Genomic DNA, 24,061 nt, shown 5'->3' with positions numbered 1-24,061 from the left:
CTTCGGAGGTGGAGGTTGCAGCAAGCTGAGATTGCACCAGTGCACTCCAGCCTGGGTGACAGAGTGAGACTCTGTCTCAACAAAAAAAAAAAAAGGGTGGAGGAGAGAGAGAGTCATTATGAGTGCAGTTATTGTCAAAGGAGCTTATTAGAAAATGAGAGGCTTTGCATTTAGTAGGCAGCACCTGTGGATGTAATGAAAATGATAAGTCATTTTCAAATTATATTTGTTACACATTAGGGTATTCATTCAGGAGAAGGACCCTACAGATCGAGTGAATGCGGGAAAGCTAAGAAGAATCACACCTCATTGCAGGTAAAAATTAAAATCTCATGAACGTTTTTATAATGAGAACCTTCTCCAGAAAGTCAAAACTCTTTGAATATCTTGTTTAAGAGAGAAATCTCATAGATACAGTGAATGTGATTGTGATAAAGTCTTCCCAGTTAATGTTTATCTTCCTTATTGTAGCAAACTCATACAAGAGGAAACCCCTATTAATGCAGTAAATGTGGTAAAACCTTCATGTAGATACCAAAAGTCACTAATTATATCAGCAAACCCATGTAGTAGATAGGTCCTTCTGAAACGGAATGTGGAAAGCTTTTGAAAGTGACGTATACATCAGGTACTTAAATCAGAAGGGAAAATGATAGAGTTAAACTTGGCCATTGGCCACAAAACCCATTGCATAGCAGGAAAGAATTGCAGTGATTGTCTAAAACTCTTATTTAAAATTCAGAGCTCCTGAATTTTCCCCTAACTCACTTATCAGAGAGATCCTATTCTCAAAGAAGGCAATAATATTTAGGTTCAATGAGGTATAAAATCCTAATGGAGCCATATCTATTCTGCTTCAGCAGATTCATACATTTACCTAAAAGCTATGGTTATAGTCACAGGAAATAGTTTCTGTGGAGGATTAGATAGCATTAAGCATCATATAAAACTTGCCATTCCTAAATATAGGAGCAGAATTTGCTCCATACAGAGATTTTATGAACACAGTGAAAGTGGTAAAAGCATCAGTGATAAGTTATTTTTTATTTCATGGATTCACTTCTTCACATCCTACCATGTCTTAAATTGTGAAGCATCTTGTGATCTGGAATGTCATAGCAATTGTCAGGGCTTTTTAAATGTGTGATGGCAGTTTAGATTTGAGTAATTACACTTGCCTGTATATATAATTTTACAATGGTTTTGCATTATTACAGAAAGGATTCCAGAAAATATTCTATAAATATTAGACATTTCATTGTCAAATATTCCTTTTGAATATATGAAAAATAAGAATATAATAAGGATTAGTCAAATAGTGACAAAGGATTTTAGGGGTTATGTTGTGGACTGTACTATGTGACATGGACTTTACATATTTATAAACTTTATTGTTTATTTGGAATCACACGAAGAAACAATTTTCAGGGTTAAAGAAATTCTCAACATAAGACAAAATGTTGAATAATACAATGTAGTGCAAATAAAATGTTTTTTTCTTATGAATCAAAATGTCTTGTAATACATAATTTGACTCATTATTAAGGAGTTTAAAGAATTATACCACGTAAGTGTGAATTCCTTATTTTTACTGTCATTTGTAGTATTTTTGCCAACTGTGATGATCCATCACAAGTAAAAGTTTACATTTTTCTAAAGCCTTGTGACTCTGAAACATCCAAAGATTATAAAAGATTTACCTAAAATTTTGAAAATCCAGCAACACATTAGAGTAATGGAAGAAAAAAGTGTGAGGTTATATGAGGTGAGTTTATGGCTATATATTTCAAGTTTGTGTCACACAGAAACTTTTGATTTGTTATGATAATATGCCATTGCTTTGGTGGTTCCTCAAAAAGTTAAATCCAGAATTACCATATGACCCAGGAATTCCATTCCTAAGTAAAATACCCATGAGAATTGAAAACAGGTACTCAACCAAATATTTGTCCATGAATGTTTTTTAGCACTGTTCACAATAGCCAAAATGGCATTTGGTTGAAAAAACTCAAATGCTTATCGAAGGATGAATAAATAAAATGTGCTACATGCCTGTACACATGAATACATAAATGAATGTTCAGCTATACAAATGAATGAAGTACTGATGACATGTTGCATGAATGAGCCCCAAAAACATTATACTAAGTGAAAGAAGCCAAATGCAAATTCCACATTTTATACTTTCATTTTTATCAAATCCTCTGAATAGGTAAATCCATAGAGAAATAAAGCAAATTAATGGTTATTGGGCACTAGAGGGGAAGGGAGAATGGAAACCATCTGTGTAGTATGTATGGGGTTTTCTTTTAGAATGATGAAAATGTTTTTGAACTAGTTAGAGATGGTGGTTGCATAATATTGTAAATGTACTAAACTTCACTGAATTGTACACTCTGAAATTGTTAATATTTGAATTTTTATATGAATAAAATTATATTTAAAAAGAAAAATATTGCGTGAACTCTGGCACTTCAAATATGGACTTTTTTTAAACAAAATGAGACTTGACTGAATCGTCTATAAAACTTCTAGTGAGTATTCTAGTTATTAAAAATCAAGGTTTTTATTACCTCCATGTGAAATACCTGACCTATTTTAGTTATCAGTGAAACCTATTGTTTTGCAAGGAATTCTATAAAAATGTACCAGCAAAATCTTGCTTATTTTTTTCTCTAGATTTTTGCCCCTTCCCCACTTTGTTTGACAGTTGTCAAGAAACCTTTTCTTCACCATTTTATTATGAAAATCTTCAGACATAAAGATGTTTAAGGAATACTAAAGTAAACACTAATCTGGATTTGACCATTGCAACATTTTTCTGTGTGTGTTTGTGTGTGTCATATATTCTGACAACCTCCTATTCACCCTGGTGGGTGAGGGAGGGATCCCCTACCCTAAATGGTATGGCATGGCTGAACACAATACCTGACACTGGCTAGTTGAAATTGACAGCAGTTTATTAGTCACAGATACTCACAGCCTGAGAGGGATGGTCATTGCATATAGGTATTGCACTCAGGAATAGAGTGAACAGGCACTTAGATTATGGGAAGTAGGCTTTATAGTAATGGAGAGGGTAATGTGCCCATGGTTTCCGTGGAAGAATGCAATTGCTTTGTATAATTCCATGGGCTGAATATCGATTGAGGACCATGTTGGGTGCAGCTTGTTCACCTGATTGGGGAGTTAGTTGGGTGGGAGCCTTTCCTGTGCAGTGGAAGCCTATCTGGTGAGAGTAAGGGAATTCAACGATAGGCCTTCAGGGTTCTGTAAAGCTCAAAGACTAAAAGCAGGCCAGACACAATGGCCTGCACCTGTAATCCCAGCACTTTGGGAGGCCAAGGTCGGAGGGTCCCTTGAACCCCGGAGTTTGAGACCAGCCTGGGCAACACAGCAAGACTCCATCTCTATAAAATATTTAAAAATAATAATTTTAGGAAGATTTAAAAGCAGCATATGAGATAATAGGTTCTTAGAGTTCAGTGTGTGTGCCTGTGTGTGTGTGTGTGTACAGATATATATGTATCTTGTGTGTGTGTGTGCAGATATATATGTATCTATGTATTTCTGGTGAGCAGCCTGAAAGCTACAGTCACTTGCCACTTGAGCAGTTGTCTGGCAGTCACCCACCTGAGAGCTGGTGGATGGATGAAGTTCAAAGACAGCTTTGAAGAACATTGGTTTCTCCTGTTTTCTGTATTGGTTCACCAACCTACTAATAAAAATCTTTGTTCTTATACATGTGGAGGCCCTTCAGCATATCCCCAATTCTGTCAAGATACGAAATTGTGGTCTATGCTCTTCTAAAAATCCTGAAACATCTACTACAAAATACATATTTATTCTCTTTTCTTCTTTTTTTTTTTTTTTGGAGATGGAGTCTTGCTCTGTTGCCAGGCTGGAGTGCAGTGGCATGATCTCGGTTCACTGCAGCCTCCGGCTCCCAGGTTCAAGCAGTTCTCCAGCCTCAGCCTCCTGAATAGCTGGGACTACAGGCATGTGCCACCACACCCAGCTAATTTTTGTATTTTTAGAGAGGTGAGGTTTCACCATGTTGGCCAGGATGGTCTTGATCTCTTGACCTCGTGTTCTGCCTGTCTCGGCCTTCCAAAGTGCTGAGATTACACAAAATACACATTTCTGTTGACTTTCCCGGATGTTGTGTTCATGGGACTCATGGTTGGAGCTAGTATCTACATGGTACTCCTCCTACATAGACACCACTGGAGAGTGAGGCATATTCACACCCTCAGCAACTCCTACAGATTCTCCCCTGAGGCAAAAGCCATTCAAATCATGCTGCTTCTAGGAAGTACTTTCATTTTGTTTTACTTCTTCAATTTTGTCCTGCTCATTTATAATGCTGTTCTTTTCCAATCAAGCCTCTGGCTGCAGCATACTACCACCTTTCAGACAGCATGTTATCCCTCCCTCAGCCCCCTGATCGTGATGCTTCGAGGTCCCTGAGCACCATGTTTCTGGTCTTAAATGGTGAAAAAAAAATCCAAAATTACTGACGGTCCTGTTCACAACAGTGTCTCTTCTTCAAAGAATCTGGTTATTGACTTAATAAAGCAAGGATTTGTGAAGGAAGCCAGCTTCTCCACACCTGTGGGTGTTTCTCGTCAAGTGGGACGAGAGACTGCGAAGAGAAATAATACACAGAGACAAAGTATAGAGAACAGTGGGCCCAGGGGACCAATGCTAGGCATTCGGAGGACCCGCGCCGGTACTGGTCTCTGAGTTCCCTCAGTATTTATTGATCACTATCTCTACTATCTCGGAGAGGGGGATGTGGCAGGACTATAGGGTAATAGTGGGGAGAGGGTCAGCAGGAAAACATGTGAGCAAAGGTCTCTGTGTCATAAATAAGTTTAAGGAAAGGTGCTGTGCTTTGATGTGCACATACACAAACATCTCAGTGCATTAAAGAGCAGTATTGCCGCCAGCATGTCTCACCTCCAGCCCTAAGGCGGTTTTCTCCTATCTCAGTAAGTAGAGCACACAATCGAGTTTTACACCAAGACATTCCATTCCCAGGGACCTGCAGGAAACAGATGCCTTCCTCTTATCTCAGCTGCAAAGAGGCCTCCCTCTTTCACTCATCCTCCTCAGCACAGACCCTTAACGGGTGTCGGGCTGGGGAATAGTCAGGTCTTTCTCTTCCCACGAGGCCATATCTCAGGCAATCACATGGGGAGAAAGCTTGGACAATACCTGGCTTTCCTAGGCAGAGGTCCCTGTGGCCTTCTGCAGTGTATTGTGTCCCTGGGTACTCGAGATAGAGAATGGCGATGACTTTTACCAAGCATACTGCCTTCAAGCACTTTTTTAACAAAGCACATCCTGCACAGCCCTAAATCCATTAAACCTTGAGTCAACACAGCACATGTCTCTGCAAGCGCAGGGTTGGGGCTAGGGTTACAGATTAACAGCATCTCAAGGCAGAAGAATTGCTCTTAGTACAGAACAAAATGGAGTTCTTTATGTCTACTTCTTTCTACATAGACACAGTAACAGGCTGATCTGTCTTTCTTTTCCCCACAGATGTGTGGATGTCTAGAATATGACAGACATGCACCTAAGATATGGATAATTAAAGGATTTGCATGACATTGACTTAGCGACTAGAGGCTTTACTCAGAAGGCAGGCATACAACCAAATAAACACAAAACTGTGTGTTAGCATTATCCTGATGCTCTCTGTATTTTTCCTTTGAGATAACTTGATGGAAGCATGGAGGTGAGGTTGGGTAGAAATAATCTGGGGATATATTCAAATTTTTAACGGTTCATTAGCACAATTATTAAATTGGTGCAGTATTATGTATTGATAAACAGTAATGGCTTTGTGCATCAACTGTATAACCCATGGTAAACCATTTAATCATTAGAAGACTTAGGGTCTTTACTTGTAAAATTAATAAATTTTATCCTAGAGATTACTGCGCAAAAAATAAATTACATGATAAGGCATGATGTCCAGAATAGCAGAGGCAAGGCCTCTGTATATCCATTCTTTCATTAAATCAACATAAATATTGTCACAGTCAAGTTTGGAAAATAACCAAAGGCTTACAGTATTTTGAACAGCATTTTTCTTTTTGAAGAAAAACATTTTGAACTTCATTAAAAATACTGGGGTATGTGGAATTTTGGCCTACTTCCATATCCCTTTCCCCAGATCTGCATTACCTTTGGAAAACAGCAGCCTCAGAACCACAGTAGCCATGAAAACCATCAGCCTTGCAATCACCACCCTTACATCAGAGGAGACAAATAAGCATGGAAGTCCTCAAAAAGCCTCATACTCAGAGCAATGTCATTATGTATGTTATCTTACAGCTCCATGATGCAGTTCCATTCTTTGTCCTAAGTCATTCTTTCACCTGACTCAAAGCTGACTTTGAAGGAAAAGTGCGATACTAGGGCACTGGTCAAAAAAAATCAGCTTCAATTGTTTAACGTTGTAGTAGCCTAAGCCTGCAGTACCGTTAGGGAGCAAACAGGAGCTCTGAAAAAATTGTTAAAGGGACATCTGAAGAAGAAGATGTTAATAGGGAGCTCTTGAATACTCTGACATATTCCTGAGGATCTAGAAGGCCCAACACATACACAGGGATGTGTGCATGCCCTTGAGATACCTGAGGGTACCAGTAGTTCACCTCTGGCTGATCTTGAAGCCCTTGAGAAGAAGGAAGAGAAGGCTAAAGTAGACTTATAAACTGCTTGAGCATTGAAGTAGACACACACACACACATACACACACACACAGTGCCCTCAGCAAAGAGTGGAAAACTTGCTCGAAGAAATGAAGGAAATCTTGATTAATCATTAGCTAACCAAGAAGAGACTTCAAGTGACTGCACACTGCAGGGAATACATGAATTACTCCAGGAATGCCACTAAACAAGCTGCAGCAACAACAGCAACAATAAACCCTGGGCAGAGAGGGAATCTGATTTCCAAAGAAACAACTTTATATGATCTAAAATTTCTGTATTCAAGAAAAATTTGTGACACACAAAGAATCAGAAAAGTGTAGTCCATATTCAGGTAATGAGGTTGTCAACTGAAACTATCCCTGAGGAGGCTCATATGTCAGACTTTATATGCAAAGATTAAAAGTCAGCTATGTTAAATATGTTCAAGGAACTGAAATAAACCATGTATAAAGACCTATGAAGTAGCAACAAAGAGAACAGGTCTCAACAACAGATTCGAGCTGGCAGAAGAGAGAATAAGCAAACACGAAGCTGGGTCAATGGAAGTTATCCAGTCTGTGGAACATGAAGAAGTGAAAGAGAAAAATAGTGAAAAACATAAAGAGAATGGACCCTCAGAAACATATGGTATACCTTCCAGCATACCAACATATATGTAATGTAAGTCTCAGAGCATGAATAAAGGGAATAAGGAACAGAATATTTGAAGAAATAATGGCCAAACTTTCCCAAATTTGATGAAAATTATTGTGTCCATCTAAGAAGGTCAATCAATTTCAAATAGGCTGGGCACAGTGGCTCTCACCTGTGAACCCAGTACTTTGGGAAGCCAAGATTGGAGGATTGCTTGAGTCCAGGAGTTCAAGAGAAGCATGGGTAACATAGCGAGACCTCACCTCTTAAAAAAAAAAAAATGGCTGGGCATGGTGGTGCATGCCTGTAGTCCCAGCTACTCAGGAGACTGAGGCAGGAGGATTGCCTGAGCTCAGGAGGTCAAGACTGCAGTGAGCTATGATCATGCCACTGCACCCCATCTGGAGTGAGATCCTATCTCAAAAAAAAAAAAAAAATCCAAGTAGCATGAATTCATTACCTTCTCCACAGGCTTTCATCCTGGTAAACTAAACAGAAACCTGGTCTTTCCCAGATGGGTGCAGAATGGATTATTATCAGATGAGCACTGAGAATATTTATGCCAATGATATATGATAGACAGAACCTCCACTTTATTCTTGGATTTCCTGCTACACAGAAAACAAGCAACCCAAGAATCAATTACATACAATCCAGTATCAGTCACTGGTAGATTTCTCAAGGATTTTATTATAAAATTTTTCAGACACATAGAAAAACTTAAAAGAATAGTATAGCAGAGACCCTTACATACATCACATAGATTCAACAAATGTTAATTTTTGCCATATTTTCTTTATCTTCTACCTGTAATCTATATCGCTCTTCTATCCAGTTTGCTGCTTTTGACTGAACTATTTGAAGGTAAATAGCAGACATCATAACCCTTCACCCCCAAATGCCTCAACTTGGATCTTACAATAATGTATTGTCCTACAAAGCACAACACCGTCACGATGTCAATCCTTTAAGGGTGTAGTATTTAAGAAAGAAGGGGGCTTACACACTGAAGAAGACTAGCAAGCTGAAAAAGAGAAACTTAGTCTCAATGAAAGTTTCAAGCAAGAAAGCAACAGTGAAACTTTCTGAAGCCAAGAAGCCTACAGATCTGGGGATATTATAGAAGGTAGCAACAGAGCCTTCATTATATTTAAAGATCATATGGCCAGGTTCAGAACCAGGCTGTACTACATAGACTCCCATACAGTTACCTGTTCTGGAAACTGGACAGCCACTATCCTTTAGATTGGTCCAGTTGAGGACTGAAATCCTCTAATGCATCTGTAAAAAGACGAATACAACGCAGATCACCCAAGATCCAGCAGGTAAAAGAGAAAGAGAAAAAATGTTAAATCTTAGGATAGTGCCCTTTTCACATGAGATTACTGGCTCCTGGCTCACTTTTTACTTGTGGCTGGCCAAAAATTGTTGTCCCTATTGGGAAGTTTGAGATAGTGGGTTCTAAGAAGTATCTGTAATTGCTGAGCAGACCACTTAAGACCCAATGGTGTTGAGTTAGAGAAAGGGAGTAAGGAGTAGGAAGTAAGAAAACTGTCTTTTGGGTCAGGGCCCATCACCCGGCTCATGCCTGTAATCCCACACTTTGGGAAGCCAAAACGGTCAGATCACTTGAGCTTAGGAATTCGAGACCAGTCTGGGCAACATGGCAAAACCTTGTCTCTACAAAAAATACAAAAATTAGCCAGGTGGGGCAGCCTGTGCCTGTCGTCCCAGTTACTCTGGAGGCTGAGGCAGCAGAATTGCTTGAGCCTGAAGGCAGAGGCAGAGGTTGCAGTGAGCCAAGATTGTGCCATTGCACTCCAGCCTGGGCAACGGGAGTGAAACCCTGTCTCAAAACAAAGCAAAAAACAGAAAACTGTCTTTTGAGTAGAGCCATTCACCCTACCTGACAACTAGCTGTGTAAAGACAGGGCGTATGCAATTATTAAAACATTCATACCATTACAGAAGAGTATATTAAACACGATTAGACACACATGACATTTTAACATGTGATGGGAACACCTATATGTGGACAAGTGTGTAATACCACTCAGATCAAGCAATGGAGCATTCCAGAAGTCCTTTTTATCCATTCCTATGCTATTGAGCATGGGGGCATTATGGGTGTCAGTGCTAGGAGATCATATAATATTCATCTTTTTCTGCCTGGCTTATTTCACTTAACATAATGTCCTCCAGGTTCACCTATGTTGTCACAAATGACAAGATTTCTTTCTATTTTTATGGCTGAATAGTATTTCATTGTGTATCTGTGCCACATTTTCTTTATCCATTCATCCACTGACAGACACTGCTTTGATTCCATATCTTAGGTATTATGAATAGTGCTGCAATGAATATATAGTACAGATATCTATTCCACACAGTGATTTCATTTCCTTTGGAAATATGCTCAGTAGTGAGATCTTTAAGTTTATTACAATATCCTTACATGCCTATCATCAATAAAAAGCAGATAATAAAACTCCCCTTAAATTTACTGTCTACACCAAAGTATCTGTCATGCATTTTAAAACTGAAGTGCATATTATGGATATTTTTTCTTTTTTTAGTTTATAAAAGTAGGCCTGATTAAATGCATAATTACAGCCTTTGATTTGGTTTTACAACAACTTGAACTTACTTAGTTTTATCACATATTTATGAATTCTTAAAGAATTTATACTCTTTAGTTTTGCTTGTAAGTTTTATAATGAAGATATTATAATACGGTATTCTGAAGCTTGCTTACTATTTACGAAGTCTAAATTTATTATTTTTTTCTATTATGCAGTGTCCTATTTAAGAAATCATTGCCTAATACAAGGTTACTTACATATTTTTTATGCTTTCTTGTTGAAGTTTTACAGTTTTGATTCTTATATTTGTAATCCATGTGGAGTTAATTTTGGTGTGAAGTGCAAGGCAAAGATGAATATCTAATAGTTTTGATCATATTTGTTAAACATTTTATTTTCCACATCATGCTCTTGCTTTTTTCTAACATCTTGAATATATGGAGTATATATAATATAGCATTTTTAAATGGACTTGCCTGCCAGTTCTATCACTTTTGACATTTTTGGTCTTTCTTGCTTGATTTTCAGCCTGGCAGTAGGTCATTTCCTGCATCTTTGCATGTCTGGTAACTTTTGACTAATTGGATGTCAGACATTGTCAACATTACATTGTTGTTTACTGGACTTCTTTTATTTCTTCAACTGTTTTTGAGGTTTGATGTAGTTAAGCTACATTAAAATGGCTTAATTCTTTTGAGGCTTGTTTGTAAACTTTGTTACGTGGGGGGTCCTAAACAGTCTTTTATGTAGCATTACTTGGTCTCCATTACTGAGGCAATACCCTTATTAGATTCTGTTAGAAGTCAACTAGATGTGTGGTCTTTCCTTTCTTGTTTTTTTTCCTAAAATTGAATAATCTTAGACTGTACTTCATAGGGCTGTTGTAACAATTAAATGAGATTATAATAACATGCCTAAAACAGTCCCATGCCTGAAGTTTTCAAAAGAAGACATACAAACAGCCAACAATTTGTGAAAAGATATTCATCACTAATTATCACAGAAATGGGAATTAAATCCACAATGAAATATTACTTCACACCTGTTTGAATGGCAGTTATAAAAAATATATAAAAGGTAAGCATGTGGAGAAAAAGGAACCCTTGCACACTGTTGGTGGTAATGTAAATTAGTATATCCATTATGGAAGACATTAAGGAGGTTTCTCTCAGAAAATTACAAATAGGTCAGGCAAAGTTGCTCATTCTTGTAATCCTGACACTTTGGGAAGCCAAGGCAGGAGGATTGCTTGAGCATAGGGGTTTGAGACCAGCCTGTACAACATAGTGAGTTCTTGTCTCTACAAGAAATAAAAAATTAGCTGGGCATGGTGGACTAATTAGCTGGACACACCTGTAGTCCCAGCTATTCAGGAGGCTGAGGTGAGAGGATTGCTTGAGCTTGGGAGGTTGGGGCTGCAGTCAGCCATGACAGTGCCACTGCACTCCAGCCTGGACAATAGGGCAAGACTCTTGTCTCCAAAAAAAAAAAAAAAAAAAAAAATATATATATATATATATATATGACCACCATATAATCCAGCAATCCTACTACTGGGCACATATCCAAAGGAAATGAAATCAGCACTTTGTAGATATAGCTGCACTCCCATGTTCATTGCAGCATTATTCACAATAGCCAAGAGAAGTAATCAACCTAGGTGTCCAGCAACAATGAATGAAGAAAACATGGCATATATACACAATGGAATACTCTTGAGCCATAAAAAAGAAGGCAATCCTGTCACTTGTGACAACATAGATGAACTTGGAATACATTATGTTAAGTGAAATAAGCCTCACAAAGAAAGACAAATATTGCTTGATCTCACTTACATGTGGAATCTAAAATTATTGAATTCATAGAAATGGAGAGTAGAATGGTGGTTACCATGACTAGGGGAGGGAGAGGGTTGTGGAAATGTTGGTGAAAGAATGAAAAATTTCAGTTAGATAGGACATGAACTTTTATGTTTAAGAGATCTATTGTACAACATGGTGACTGTAGTAAATAACAAGGTTTGTAGTATTTCTTTTCTTTTCTTTCTTTTTTTTTTTTGAGGTAGAGTTTTGCTCTTGTTGCCCAGGCGGGAGTGCAATGGCGTGATCTCGGCTGACCACAACCTCCACCTCTCGGGTTCAAGCGATTCTTCTGCCTCAGCCTCCCGAGTAGCTGGGATTACAGGTATACAACACCACGGCTAATTTGGTATTTTTAGTAGTGATGGGGTTTCTCCATGTTGGTCAGGCTGGTCTCAAACTCCCGACCTCAGGTGATCCACCTGCCTTGGCCTCTCAAAGTGCTGGGATTACAGGTGTGAGCCACCGTGCCTGGCCAAGTATTGTATTCTTGAAAATTGCTTAAGAGAATAGATTTTAAGTGTTCACACCACAAAAATATGGCAAGTATGTGAAGTAATATATATGTTAATTAGTTTGATTTAGCTATTCCACAGTATATACTTATTGCAAAACAACGTGTTGTACTGATAAATACAGTTTTATTTGTTAGGTATAGGAAATGAATTAATTTTAAAAAGAAAAGTCTTTTTATGTATAAGGACTTCCTTTTTATTATTTCTACTTAAAACACATTTTTGTTTGAATCCATAGATGCTGACTTCTTAGAATGAGGCAGCTCCTGTAAAGGAAAAAAGTATATCTCATATCTAGAAATTCATCTTTGTTGAGGATATCCTTGATGAGACATTATCAGAATTGCAGGACAAACAGATACTAAAAGTACTGGCCATTTTCTGAAAGCTCTTGAACGTGACAAAGTTCCAGGTGACGTGTTTATTTACTTCCCATTAGATTTTTAGAAGTTTGTAACAATATATGTAATCAAAGAGAAAAACGAATATAAGTACACTCTGGCTGGCAGGGATGTGGTTAGACTAGGAGACAGAATAAACGATCAAGAGTAGCCAATTAGGAAGGGAGATCTATCTTCAGGTCATAGGGTCCTGAAAGGTGCTAATAATTAGACAATGCCGTATAAGTAGCAGGATCTAAATTAAGTTGCAAAAATTTCTGTGGCAGTACTGTCAACCATCACAAGAGAATTTTTAAAAGTTACAAGATTTACTTTGTCCAGAAGGAGAAAGCACATAAATTCCTTGATATCAGTAAATATTTCCTGGGCATCAAGTGTGAAGAAATATCTTTGATGGATCTTCCTCTTCCTCTTCAGTCTTTGTGTTCCAGCATAGGGACCCAGTGAACAGTAATCTTTAAGGAAATGTGGCAGATCTACAAGGCACAGCTAGGAAACTTAAAAATCTCTTCTCATAAAAATAACATAATAGTGCTTAAACAAGGGTTATTGTGCAGATTATTATGTTAATATATGTAAAATTTCTAAATGATACATAGCACATAGAACTCCTGACCTCAAGTGATCCACCTGCCTCGGCCTCCCAAAGTGCTGGGATTACGGGCATAAGCCGCCATGCCCAGCCTGAATAGTAAGATTTTAAAACCAAATTGTACTCTGGTCAGTCAGGAAAAAAAGTGTATTAGAAAGACTGAGGTCTAAAACTGATCAGTAATCACAACTCTTCTGTCCCTAGCTGAGTTCTGAAAAAGTGGACACAGCTTCTATATATGACTCATAGGAGATGTGCCTCTTTTTCTCCCTCTGGTTGAGATTCTTGCCTATTTGGCCCTTGCCTTTTTGCTTAGTCACTCTTCTTTTGCAGCCTATTAGATACAACCACCCTTCACCTCCTCCCAATATTTATAGACCTCTTCTATTATGCTTTCAAATATTCCTAGAATCTTTTCCAAGTTTGATGACACCTGTGTCCTTCAAGCCTATTATATATTTCTTTTATTGAATGTCTCAGCCTTACACTGTGTATCTGCAGATCACTTTCTGAATTTTTCTTGTGTATGAACTTGAGATTCCATCCCTCTCCATTTCATGATAATGGTAGAATTCATTGTTTTTTGTTTGTTTTTCACTAGAACTAATGTGGCAAGCATATGATTGGCATCAGGAAGATATTAAGAAGGTTGAACCTTTGAAGATAGACTGTGAAAATAATGCATTGGGAAAAATATTTTCTTGGAGTGCAAGCTTTGTTCCCTTCAGAGACAGATTCCATAAATGTGACTCAGGAGGAGTAAGTTTGAAACAGAATTTATATTCAAATTTTCAGAGTAAAAGCCATGCAAAAATGAACTCTGATGAATTAAACAGTCATGGGAAATCACTTTTCTGCACCATACTTGAAACCTTCCACTCTCAAGGCAAGTACTGTGAGCATAATTTATGTGTAAAGGCTTTCAGTGTAGTGACAAATTTTACAAGACATCACAGAATTCACACAGAAAGGAAACCTTATGAATGCAGTGAATGTTCAAAATCCTTTGGGTATAAGTCAAAGCTTATCATATACCAGAGAACTCATACAGGAGAGAAGCCATATCGGTGCAGTGAATGTCAGAGAGCTTTCAGTACAAAATGTCATCTCACTCTGCACCAGAGAACTCATACAGGAGAGAAACCATATGGATGTGCTGAGTGTCAGAAAGCCTTCAGAACAAAGTATCATCTCATTCTACACCAGAGGATTCATAAAGGAGAAAAACCCTACGAAGGCAAAGAATTTGGAAAGGCTTACAGGGAGAAGGCAACACTCAGATTACATTACAGAGTGCATACAGGAGAGAAACATTTCACGTGTAGTGATTGTGAAAAACGTTTTATGCAGAAGTCAAACCCAATTATCCATCAAAGAATTCATACAGGAGATAAACCCTATTGATGTAGAGAATGTGAAAAGGCCTTCTGTAGTAAATCTCAGGTTGTTGTTCACCAGCGAATTCATGTAGGAGAAAAATCCTATGAATGCAAGGAATGTGGGAAAGGCTTTAATAAAAACACACACCTCATAACACATCAAAGAATTCACACAGGAGAAAAACCTTATGAATGCACTGAATGTGGGAAAGCTTTTATACACACATCACAGCTTACTGTACATCAGAGAAATCATACAGGAAGAAAACCTCATGAATCCAAGGAATGAGGGAAATCCTTTAATAAAAAGTCACTTCATAATATCAAGAATTCATACAGGAAAGAAACCTTATGAATGCAGTGAATGTGGGAAAGCTTTTATAGACAACTCACAGCTTACTGTTCATCAAAGAATGCATATAGGAGAAAAACCTTATGAATGCAGGGAATGTAGGAAAGCCTTTAATAAAAAGTCATCTCTCATAACACATCAGAGAATTCATACAGGAGAGAAGCCTTATGAATGCATTGAGTGTGGAAAAGCTTTTATAGATAAGTCACATCTCATTGTCCATCAGAGGACTCATGCAGGAAAGAAACCCTGTGAATGCACTGATTGTGGAAAAGCTTTTATACAAAAAGCAATGCTCATTATACATCAATGAACACATACAGGAGAAAAGCCCTTTGTGTGTCTTGAATGGCAAAAAGCGTTTAGCAGTATGGCAATGCTCTGTAGACATCAGTTGATTCATACTGGAGAGAAATCCCATAGATGCAATGAATGCGGAAAAGCCTTCTGCCAAAAGAGCCATCTTATCCATCAGTGATGCCATACTGGAGAAAAACCCTATGGATGCATTCCATGTGGTCAAATCTTCAACCAATAGTCACAGCTCATCAGGCATCAGAAATGTTGTACAGGAGAAAAGCCATATCAATGTAGTCAATGTGGGAAAAGCTTTTTTGAGAAATCATACCTCAGTGTCCATGAGAGATGTCATGCAGGAGAGATGCCTTATCAGTGCAGTGAATGTGGGAAATCTTTTTCTGTCAAATCTTTTCTCACTACCCATCAGGAAATTCATACAGGAAACAAATTTCACAAACACAGTAAGTGCTGGAAGGACTTCAGTGAGATGTCAAATATCCCTGAATATAAGATGATTCATATGAGAGACAACCTATGAGTTCAGAGAAAGTTGGCTATTTTCTCATTAATTTTGGCCTTTGTAAGCATCAGAAAAGTTATTCAGGAGACAGATTTTTTTCAATGCATTGAACAAGGGAATATTATCTCCTAACAGTGTAGCCTCATATTCGGTTAAAGGCAATATGAATTAATTGAAAGCTGGAAATTTTGAGAAGATAAATTCTATTGTATGTCACACAGAAACAAAACTTTTTGAGTGCAGCAAATATTTTTGCATAGGCCATCATAAAATAGGGAATTTTTACTGAGAAAAAAAATCTCATGAATATGTTGAATCCTGGATTGCTTTTCAAGCAAATGAATTTTTATACCCGAGAATACAGATAACTGAAGACCTGTGGATGAGATGCCTCTGGCATAAAGCCAAAACTCATTGTGCATCAGAGAATATTTATTGAGGAGAAATAGTGCAGTGATAAGGGGAAAGGTTGTCTACATAAGCAATTTTAGAATAAAAGTTCTCATCCTGCCACATTACCATGCATTCATGGAAAACAACACCAAATAGTTATGAAGAGTAAATAACCTCAGTATGACAAATATCACTTTGTTGCATATTTGAATATGTGGTATAGTCAGAGCAGTAAGTTAAGAATGGTCCCATATGTATGTATTTGCTTTGTGTGTGAGTTTGTAGAACATATATATAATGATTTTCAAATTTCAGAAGATAATGAAAGAAAATTGTCTGTCAGATATTACTTGTCCTAGTTTGTATGTTTAGCTTCCAGCCAGAATACATCATTGTAAATTTTTGTGTATCATATAAATCGCAAGGGAAGTGATCAAATTTAAGATTAAAGAAGAACTATGTAATATAATACCGTGTATCTTTTTTTTCTTTACTGATTTATGTAAATGGATATGGTAGTTCTTTTCAGCCTGTTGAGTAAGAGGTTTTTGTTTTTTGTTGTTTTTTTTTTTTTTTTTTTTAAGCAAGAGTTTTGTTCTTGTTGCCCAAGCTGGAGTGCAAGGGTATGATCTCAGCTCACTGCAACCTCTGCCTCCCAAGTTCAAGTGATTCTCCTGCCTCAGCCTCCCAAGTAGCTGGGATTACAGACTACTACCGCTATGCCCAGCTAATTTTTGTATTTTCAGTAGAGACAGAGTTTCGGCATCTTGGCCAGGCTGGTCTCGAACTCCTGACCTCAAGTGATCCACCTGCCTCAGCCTCCCAAAGTGCTGGAATTACAGGCGTGAGCCATCATGCCCAGCTTGAATAGTAAGATTTTAAAACCAAATTGTACTCTGGTCAGTCAGGAAAAAAAATTTATTAAAAAGACTGAACTCTAAAACTGATCAGTAATCACAACTCTTCTGTCCCTAGCTGAGTTCTGAAAAAGTAGACACAGCTTCTATTTTCAAAGAAATGGAATTAAAATGTCACTTTGGTGGTGGTATTGCTCAAATGGGGAATGGGGGTTGGACCTATTACCAGATGTGCTTCTTACTGTATCCCTGCAAAACCTAGTGTATGTGTTTCTTAGGGCTTGCATAACAAAGTACCACAAACTGGGTGGCTTAACACATTTTTCGTCTTATAGTTCTGGAAGCTGGAAGTCTGAAATCAAGGAGTCAGCAGGGCCATGCTCCCTCTGAAAGCTGAAACCTCCCTGTCATCTTCCTTTTGATGGTTTGTTCAGATTCTTGCATTCATTAGCTTCCAGCTGTATAACTCCAATCTTTATCTTTGCATTCACATGGTGTTTTCCCTATGTGCCTCTGAGTCTTCATATAGCTAGTTTACAAGGACACCAGTCATTGGATTATGAGTCCATACTACTATATTCTGACCTCATCTTAACTAATTAAATCTGCAACTGTTCTAGTCCCAAATAAAGTCATATTTTGAGGTACTAGAGATTAGGACTTCAAAATGTCTGTTTTTTTATTTTTTTTGTTTTTTTATTTTTTTATTTTTTAAGAAGTGAGGCTATTCTATTCATAAAACCTAGCGATTTAAATGTAAATCTGTAAAGATAGTCTCAATTTCAGATCAGACACATTCAGACACAGGTACACTTGTCATGCCTCCCCACTGAAGAATGAAAAGAACAATCTGCATATCTGTCTCTTTGAGGTAAGCCTTGAATCCCATACCAATGATGCTTACTACTGTGACAGCACATACGAGATGGAATGTATCATTCTGCTGACAGGTAAACCCAAACACAAAAAGAGTATAAACTATGCATCCATGAACTATTTTCATAACTCACAAATATGATACCTCACTTCTCCTTTGGAAAAGCAAGGTGAAAACACAAAAGGAATGATGTAAAGTGTTCTTCCCAATATGGTGGACATACCCGAAGTTAAAGTGCAGTTATAAGTATGAAAAAACGTTTAGTTTCCATCCAGAATAATCCATGATTGTAAAATTTTGTGTATCATATAAATTGCAAGGGAAGTAATCAGATTTAAGATTAAAGAACTCTGCAATATAACACCATGCATCTGTTTACTGATTAATGTAAATGAATATGGTAGTTCTTTAAAAAGGGGGCAGGGGCTTTCCAATTACACTGAATGTGCAGTACTATTCACACAATAGAATGCCAAAAACAGCAAAAATAAGTGGCAGAGGGATGACCATCACAAACCAGGTACACAAACTAGATAAGAACATATTTAGTGTATTTGTACCACTTACTGCCTGTATTGACTCTCAGACCCAAATCTACCCTTCCTAAACCTACTTTGTGGTCCTGGAACTGCAACTGATGAACATTTATTTGTCAGCTGGCACTGGCAAGGACATATTGAGTGCAGTAGTAAAGATACACGGCCGTAGCAAAGGAGCTTCTCTTCCTTGTTCCAGTACTTGTTTCTGAAAATGTGACTGCCAGCAGATTGGCAAGCTGAAGTTCTGGTTGCCTTCACTTTAGTGTCCCTCATTGTTGAGCTCACCTCTCTTGTACCCTCTAGTAGTCTCCTCCACCACCTTTAGGCCACTTTCTGCAGATCAAGTGTGTTCTGCTGGCACCCTTCTGTGAGTTCTGGCACCCTGTAGACTGCTTTTATTTCAAGTTACTTTCCCCTTGGCAGGTTGCATGTACCTATAGCAGCCACATTTCTCCAACGAAATGTACATCTTAGCTTTTGGGGATTGAGTTTCCCCTTTGACGTTCTTAGTGCCTTCTTTTTAAGCTTCCTTTAGCTCTAGAGTTACTAGCTACTTCTTGCATCTGCTGCTTCTGCATTGCTTGGAGTTCTCTTTTACTCCATTGAATAGTTAACTCCTTTTAATTTTTGAGAACATGTCAAATTACTGATATAATTTCTCAGTCCTGATGAACCCTGAGTGATTTAAAAATAACTTCTATTAAATTAGAAAAATTACAAAACAACTATGTTTTTCCACATACGGCCAAATACAGACAAAAGAGAAAGTAAGAAGATAAAATTTGCGAGGGCTGCAATTATTGTGGGGATTTGGGGCAGGGGAAGATTTTATCAGAGAGGGCCATATAGTGCTTACATTGTATTGATACTATTCTCTCCCATTTCCCATATCCTCAGGTTCTATCTGTATCTATTTTTGGAACTGCAATAAAGTGCACAAACATTCCATCTTTACTCTTTTTAACAGTTATGATCATGGTAGAAATAATTTTCTGTTGCTCTATCTTGAATCTTTCCTCTAGCATTTTCATTCTGCTATAAAGTAACCCTAATAAAATTTTAATGTAAGATATTTTCAATAGTAAAATTTCCATTATTTTCTTTTTTGTTGCTTTTATTTATCTACTGAGAACTTGAAAACTCCATCTTTATTGATTTCAAGAGTGTTTATACTTACCTCATGAACTAAGTTTATCACAGCTACTTTAAAGTCTTTCCCCTGATAATCCTAATGCCTTAGTCATCCCAAGTTTGGTACCTGATGATTGTACATTCTCTTTAAAATTGGTCAGGGTCTCCTGGTTCTTTGTATGTTAAGTAACTTTTTATTGTACCCTTAGCATTTTCAATATTATGTTGTGAGACTTTGTCCTTTTAAAATCCTCTTGAAAATGTTAATTCCTTTTGTCTTAGACTGAAGTCAATCAGGTTATATTCAGACCATAAATTTTTCTGTGGGTAGTGGTTCCAATGTCAGTGCAGTTTTCAAAATCCTTGCTATGATCTTTGGATGCAGCCCTCACATAAGCCACCTCACAGTAGTAATTTTCAGAGTCTTTGCTTCTTCGTGTGTTTTTTATACATGTGCAAGCAGGGGGGTGAGTCTTAGATTTACGTCTTAAGGAATTCACTTCTTTACTATCTTCTTTCCAGGATTTTTTCCCCCACAGTGTCTGGTTTCCTGGGGCCCCTTTTATCCAGCACTTTGCCTCAAAAGATGGAGTTCTCTCTATGAAGTCAGGCAGCTTTATGCTAGGCTCACCCAATGACAAAGCAGTGAAATAAAAATAATGGGAAAAAAGATATTTTCCCCATTTTCTTTGCACAATAGGGAATCATTTCCCAATATTTTCTTTATAATTTTAATTTTAATTTTTAAATTAATTTAATTTTTTTTTTTTTTTTTTTTTTTTTGAGACAGAGTTTCACTCTTGTTGCCCAGACTGGAGTAAATGGCGCAGTCTCAGCTCACTGCAACCTCCACCTCCCGGGTTCAACTGATTCTCCTGCCTCAGCCTCCCAAGTAGCTGGGATTACAGGTACCTGCCACCATGCCTGGCTAATTTTTGTATTTTTAGTACAGATGAGGTTTCACTATGTAGGCCAGGCTGGCCTCAAACTCCTGACCCCAAGTGATCCACCTGCCTTGGCCCCCTAAAGTGCTGAGATGACAGGTGTGAGCCACTGCATTGGGCCTAATATTTTCTATCTATAGATTTTTTTCCCTGAGTTTCAGGTGTCCATGTCACTGCCAGTACTGTGGCAGTGCAGTTTCAACAGTAGAGCTAGCAAGACCATGCTAGAAAAACTAGAAAAACGGAAAAAAATAAAATAGAGATCCCCACAACACACTTTTTGGCCCATGGGGATTCATTTTCTCTATTTTATGGCCATCAAGACTGGTTTTTCTTAGTGTCCTTGCTCTTCACCTCAGCAGCAAAATTTCTGTTGGGTTTTGAAGGGAAGGCAAGGGTGAAAGAAAGACACGGAGTGGTGGCTCTACAACAAATGCAGGCTTTATGTCCAGCGTAAGACCTACAGAAGTGGGGAAACAGCCTAATGCCAGTGCCCACCGCTGCTTATAGGCTGGGACAATTTATAGGCCTGGGTGGGAGGGGCCTGGGGTGGCATGGATAACGTGTTCCCAGGATGAGGCGGTTCCCGCGGAAAGTAGTGTTCCTTGTACTTTCTCCCAGCGGAATATGATAAGAGGCAGGATGTTTCTCACAGTTCGAACCCCCCGTGAAATGATTCACTGATCAGGGTTTGTGAAATGGTGAGGGGCTTCCAAAATGGTGCAGTTTGGACTGGCACTTTCCTAATTTGTCTTACTCTTAGGTCAAAGGCAGGAGATACAAACAGAAAAAAAAAATTAGGGAACTTACTCTGTGTATTGCTTGGTTTTCAACTCTATATTCTCCGATCTCTTTGCAATTATTCATTTTAAAAGTTCTCAAGTCGTTTTTATTGTTTTTTTTTTTTTTCCCAAAAGTTTTAAGTGTAACCAGTGGGAGTGATAAACTAGGGGGCTTACTCAATCAGGGCTGGCACCAGACATTACATATATTTATTTTTAAGGGATAAAACATCCTTGTATTCCTGGGAACCTGATCTTGAAGTTCATTCTTTTCATATAATGCTAGATTTGATTGCTAATAATTTCTTCATGACTTTTACATCTATTTCACATGACTGTTCAGAATACATGTGATCTTTCTGAAGTACAAGTAATACTCTCTTGGAATGGGTTGTGGTTGTCAGTGTCTGCTCAACAACCATTTTGGCCCAGTCCTTACCCCTCAAGGTCTCTCTCCACAATCCCACACCCAGTTGTACCCAGATGGCTCCCCCCTTACTACCTGAGCTCCTCCAGACCCAATTCTGGTTTCCTAAGACTTTTCTCAACAAACACATTCCCTGAATCCACCCTCTTCCTGCTCCCACTTCCTTGCTCCACTGCCTAGTCTTTGTTCAACAGATCCCAAAACGTTTTCCAAAATGGCTGCGCCTTACCTGCTGCTTTAAGGGCCTACAGGGCTCAGTAGGTGCAGCCATTTTCTGCTTAGGTCTTGTCTGTGATTGGCTTAGGGCTGTTGCTAGATTTGAAGTAGACAGGTGAGAACGCTGAATGTTGTTCCCGAGAATGCACAATGCTGCTGGTAACAGCGGGGAAGGTGGTGAAAAGGATAAAAGGATAGTAGATCAGCTGCATTGCCTCTTTCCTTTCCAGCAAAATGGAATTTAGTCGCCAGAAAATGCCCATCTTGCTATCTGTAAGAAGCATCTTCCAAGACTGCTGCTTCCATATGCACGCCTAGTTTCAAAGTCTATAGACATCTTTTTTTTTTTTTTTTTTTTTTTTTTTTTTTGAGACAGAGTCTCGCTCTGTCGCCCAGGCTGGAGGGCAGTGGCCGGATCTCAGCTCACTGCAAGCTCCACCTCCTGGGTTTAAGCCATTCTCCTGCCTCAGCCTCCCGAGTAGCTGGGACTACAGGCGCCCGCCACCTCGCCCGGCTAGTTTTTTGTACTTTACTTTTAGTAGAGATGGGGTTTCACCGTGTTAGCCAGGATGGTCTCGATCTCCTGACCTCGTGATCCGCCCGTCTCGGCCTCCCAAAGTGCTGGGATTACAGGCTTGAGCCACCGCGCGCGGCCTCAAAGTCTGTAGACATCTTGTGTACAGCGAAAGTGCTACCGAGTCTGCGCAAGAGCGTGGGTACGGCAACGAGTGAAGAGGCTACGGAAGCCTGCTAGTCCTCACGTGAGTGTTCGTGCGACTCCAGCTGTCGGGTGAGTTTCCCGGTGCTGGTGGAATGCTTGACCGGATGAGACCAGCGTGGGGTACTTGTGGAGGTTTGCGGTGTAAGAAGGCTTCAGGGAATGGTCAGTGGAATCTGAGGCTGGGGGTTAGCCACTGAGGGCTTCTGTGGTCTGCATTGGAGCATCCTCAGCGTCGAGTGGAAGTCGGTGTCTGGGGAACCAGGAAGAGCGAGCAAGCGATGCGGAGTTGGGGGCCGTTATGGCTATCAGTGGTGGGAGGGGCCAGGGAAGGAGGTACTTCATTGCTTCAGATGTCAGGGATTTGGGTGCTATGCTAAGTATCCAACCGTATTTCCCAACATTTCATACTGAAACCTTTGAAGTACACTGAAGGAATAGCAACATGGTGGTCATCTGTGTACCCATCACCTAGATTCAGCAATTACTAAAATCGTGTCATAAATACCTGGTACATGTGTATGGGTATGTGTGTGTAATTTCTTCTTCTCTTCTCCTCCTCCTCCTCCCCCTCCTCCTCCTCCTCCTCCTCCTTTTCTTCTTCTTTCTTCCTCTTCCTCTTCTTCTTCTTGTTGCTGTTGTTATTATTATCATTACTATTATTATTAGAGAAAGAGTCTTGCTCTGTCACCCAGGCTTGAGTGCAGAGGGGTGATCATAGCTCACTGCAGCATCAACTTCCTGGGCTCAAGTGATCCTCCTGCCTTGGCCTCCTGGGTAACTGGGAATAGAGGCATGCTCAACCACGCCTGGCTAACGTAGTTTATTTCTTGATGAATCCTTTGAAATAACATTTTAGTCCTGATTCTTTATACCGATTCTGCTATTTACTGTCTGCATGACTTCGGGCAAGGTATTGAAATACTATAAGTTTTACTGTTAGGAAAAAATGATGGTATCTCCTTGGCAAATTTCTTTTGAAGATTATTGGAATGGTGTGCCTGAAATGCTAGCAAAGTGCCTGGTTTATAGTAGATAATTGAGAAATGGTCTTTTATTATTATTCAAATATATATCTTTCTGTGGGAATTTTAATTCTCTAACTTTTCCTTTTCTGCTTTCATATAGTTCGTTTTCCTATATGAATTTATCTTTGAGTACATATTTGAAAACTTCTGAGGATTTTAAATAAAGATCTCCTTACAACAATTATGTATTACAAAAATTGTTACATGCTTGTAAATAAAAAACCAGGCAGTAATAGTAAAAGCATCTACGATTTACCACCTATAGCAAATTTATCTTTTGTGCTATGT

General features: G+C 38.7%; 1 protein-coding gene across 1 annotated transcript; it reads left to right on the top strand.

Moving 5' to 3' along the window:
- The first annotated feature begins 14,075 nt into the window (after positions 1 to 14,075).
- On the top strand, positions 14,076 to 16,735 carry LOC139360450 (zinc finger protein ZFP2-like). Its single transcript, XM_071087696.1, has one exon. The coding sequence runs from the start codon at positions 14,878 to 14,880 to the stop codon at positions 15,352 to 15,354; it is 477 nt and encodes a 158-aa protein (XP_070943797.1). The 5' UTR covers positions 14,076 to 14,877; the 3' UTR covers positions 15,355 to 16,735.
- Positions 16,736 to 24,061: the final 7,326 nt, after the last annotated feature.

Source organism: Macaca nemestrina, chromosome 20 (genome assembly GCF_043159975.1).
Source record: "Macaca nemestrina isolate mMacNem1 chromosome 20, mMacNem.hap1, whole genome shotgun sequence".
NCBI lineage: Eukaryota > Metazoa > Chordata > Mammalia > Primates > Cercopithecidae > Macaca > Macaca nemestrina.
The sequence above is the reverse complement of the archived record's forward strand: the minus strand, read 5'-3'. Positions and strand labels throughout refer to the sequence as shown.

What these genes read in the sequence shown, in the direction of transcription:
- LOC139360450 (XM_071087696.1), top strand. Translation starts at nt 14,878, where the DNA reads ATGAATGCACTGAATGTGGGAAAGCTTTTATACACACATCACAGCTTA.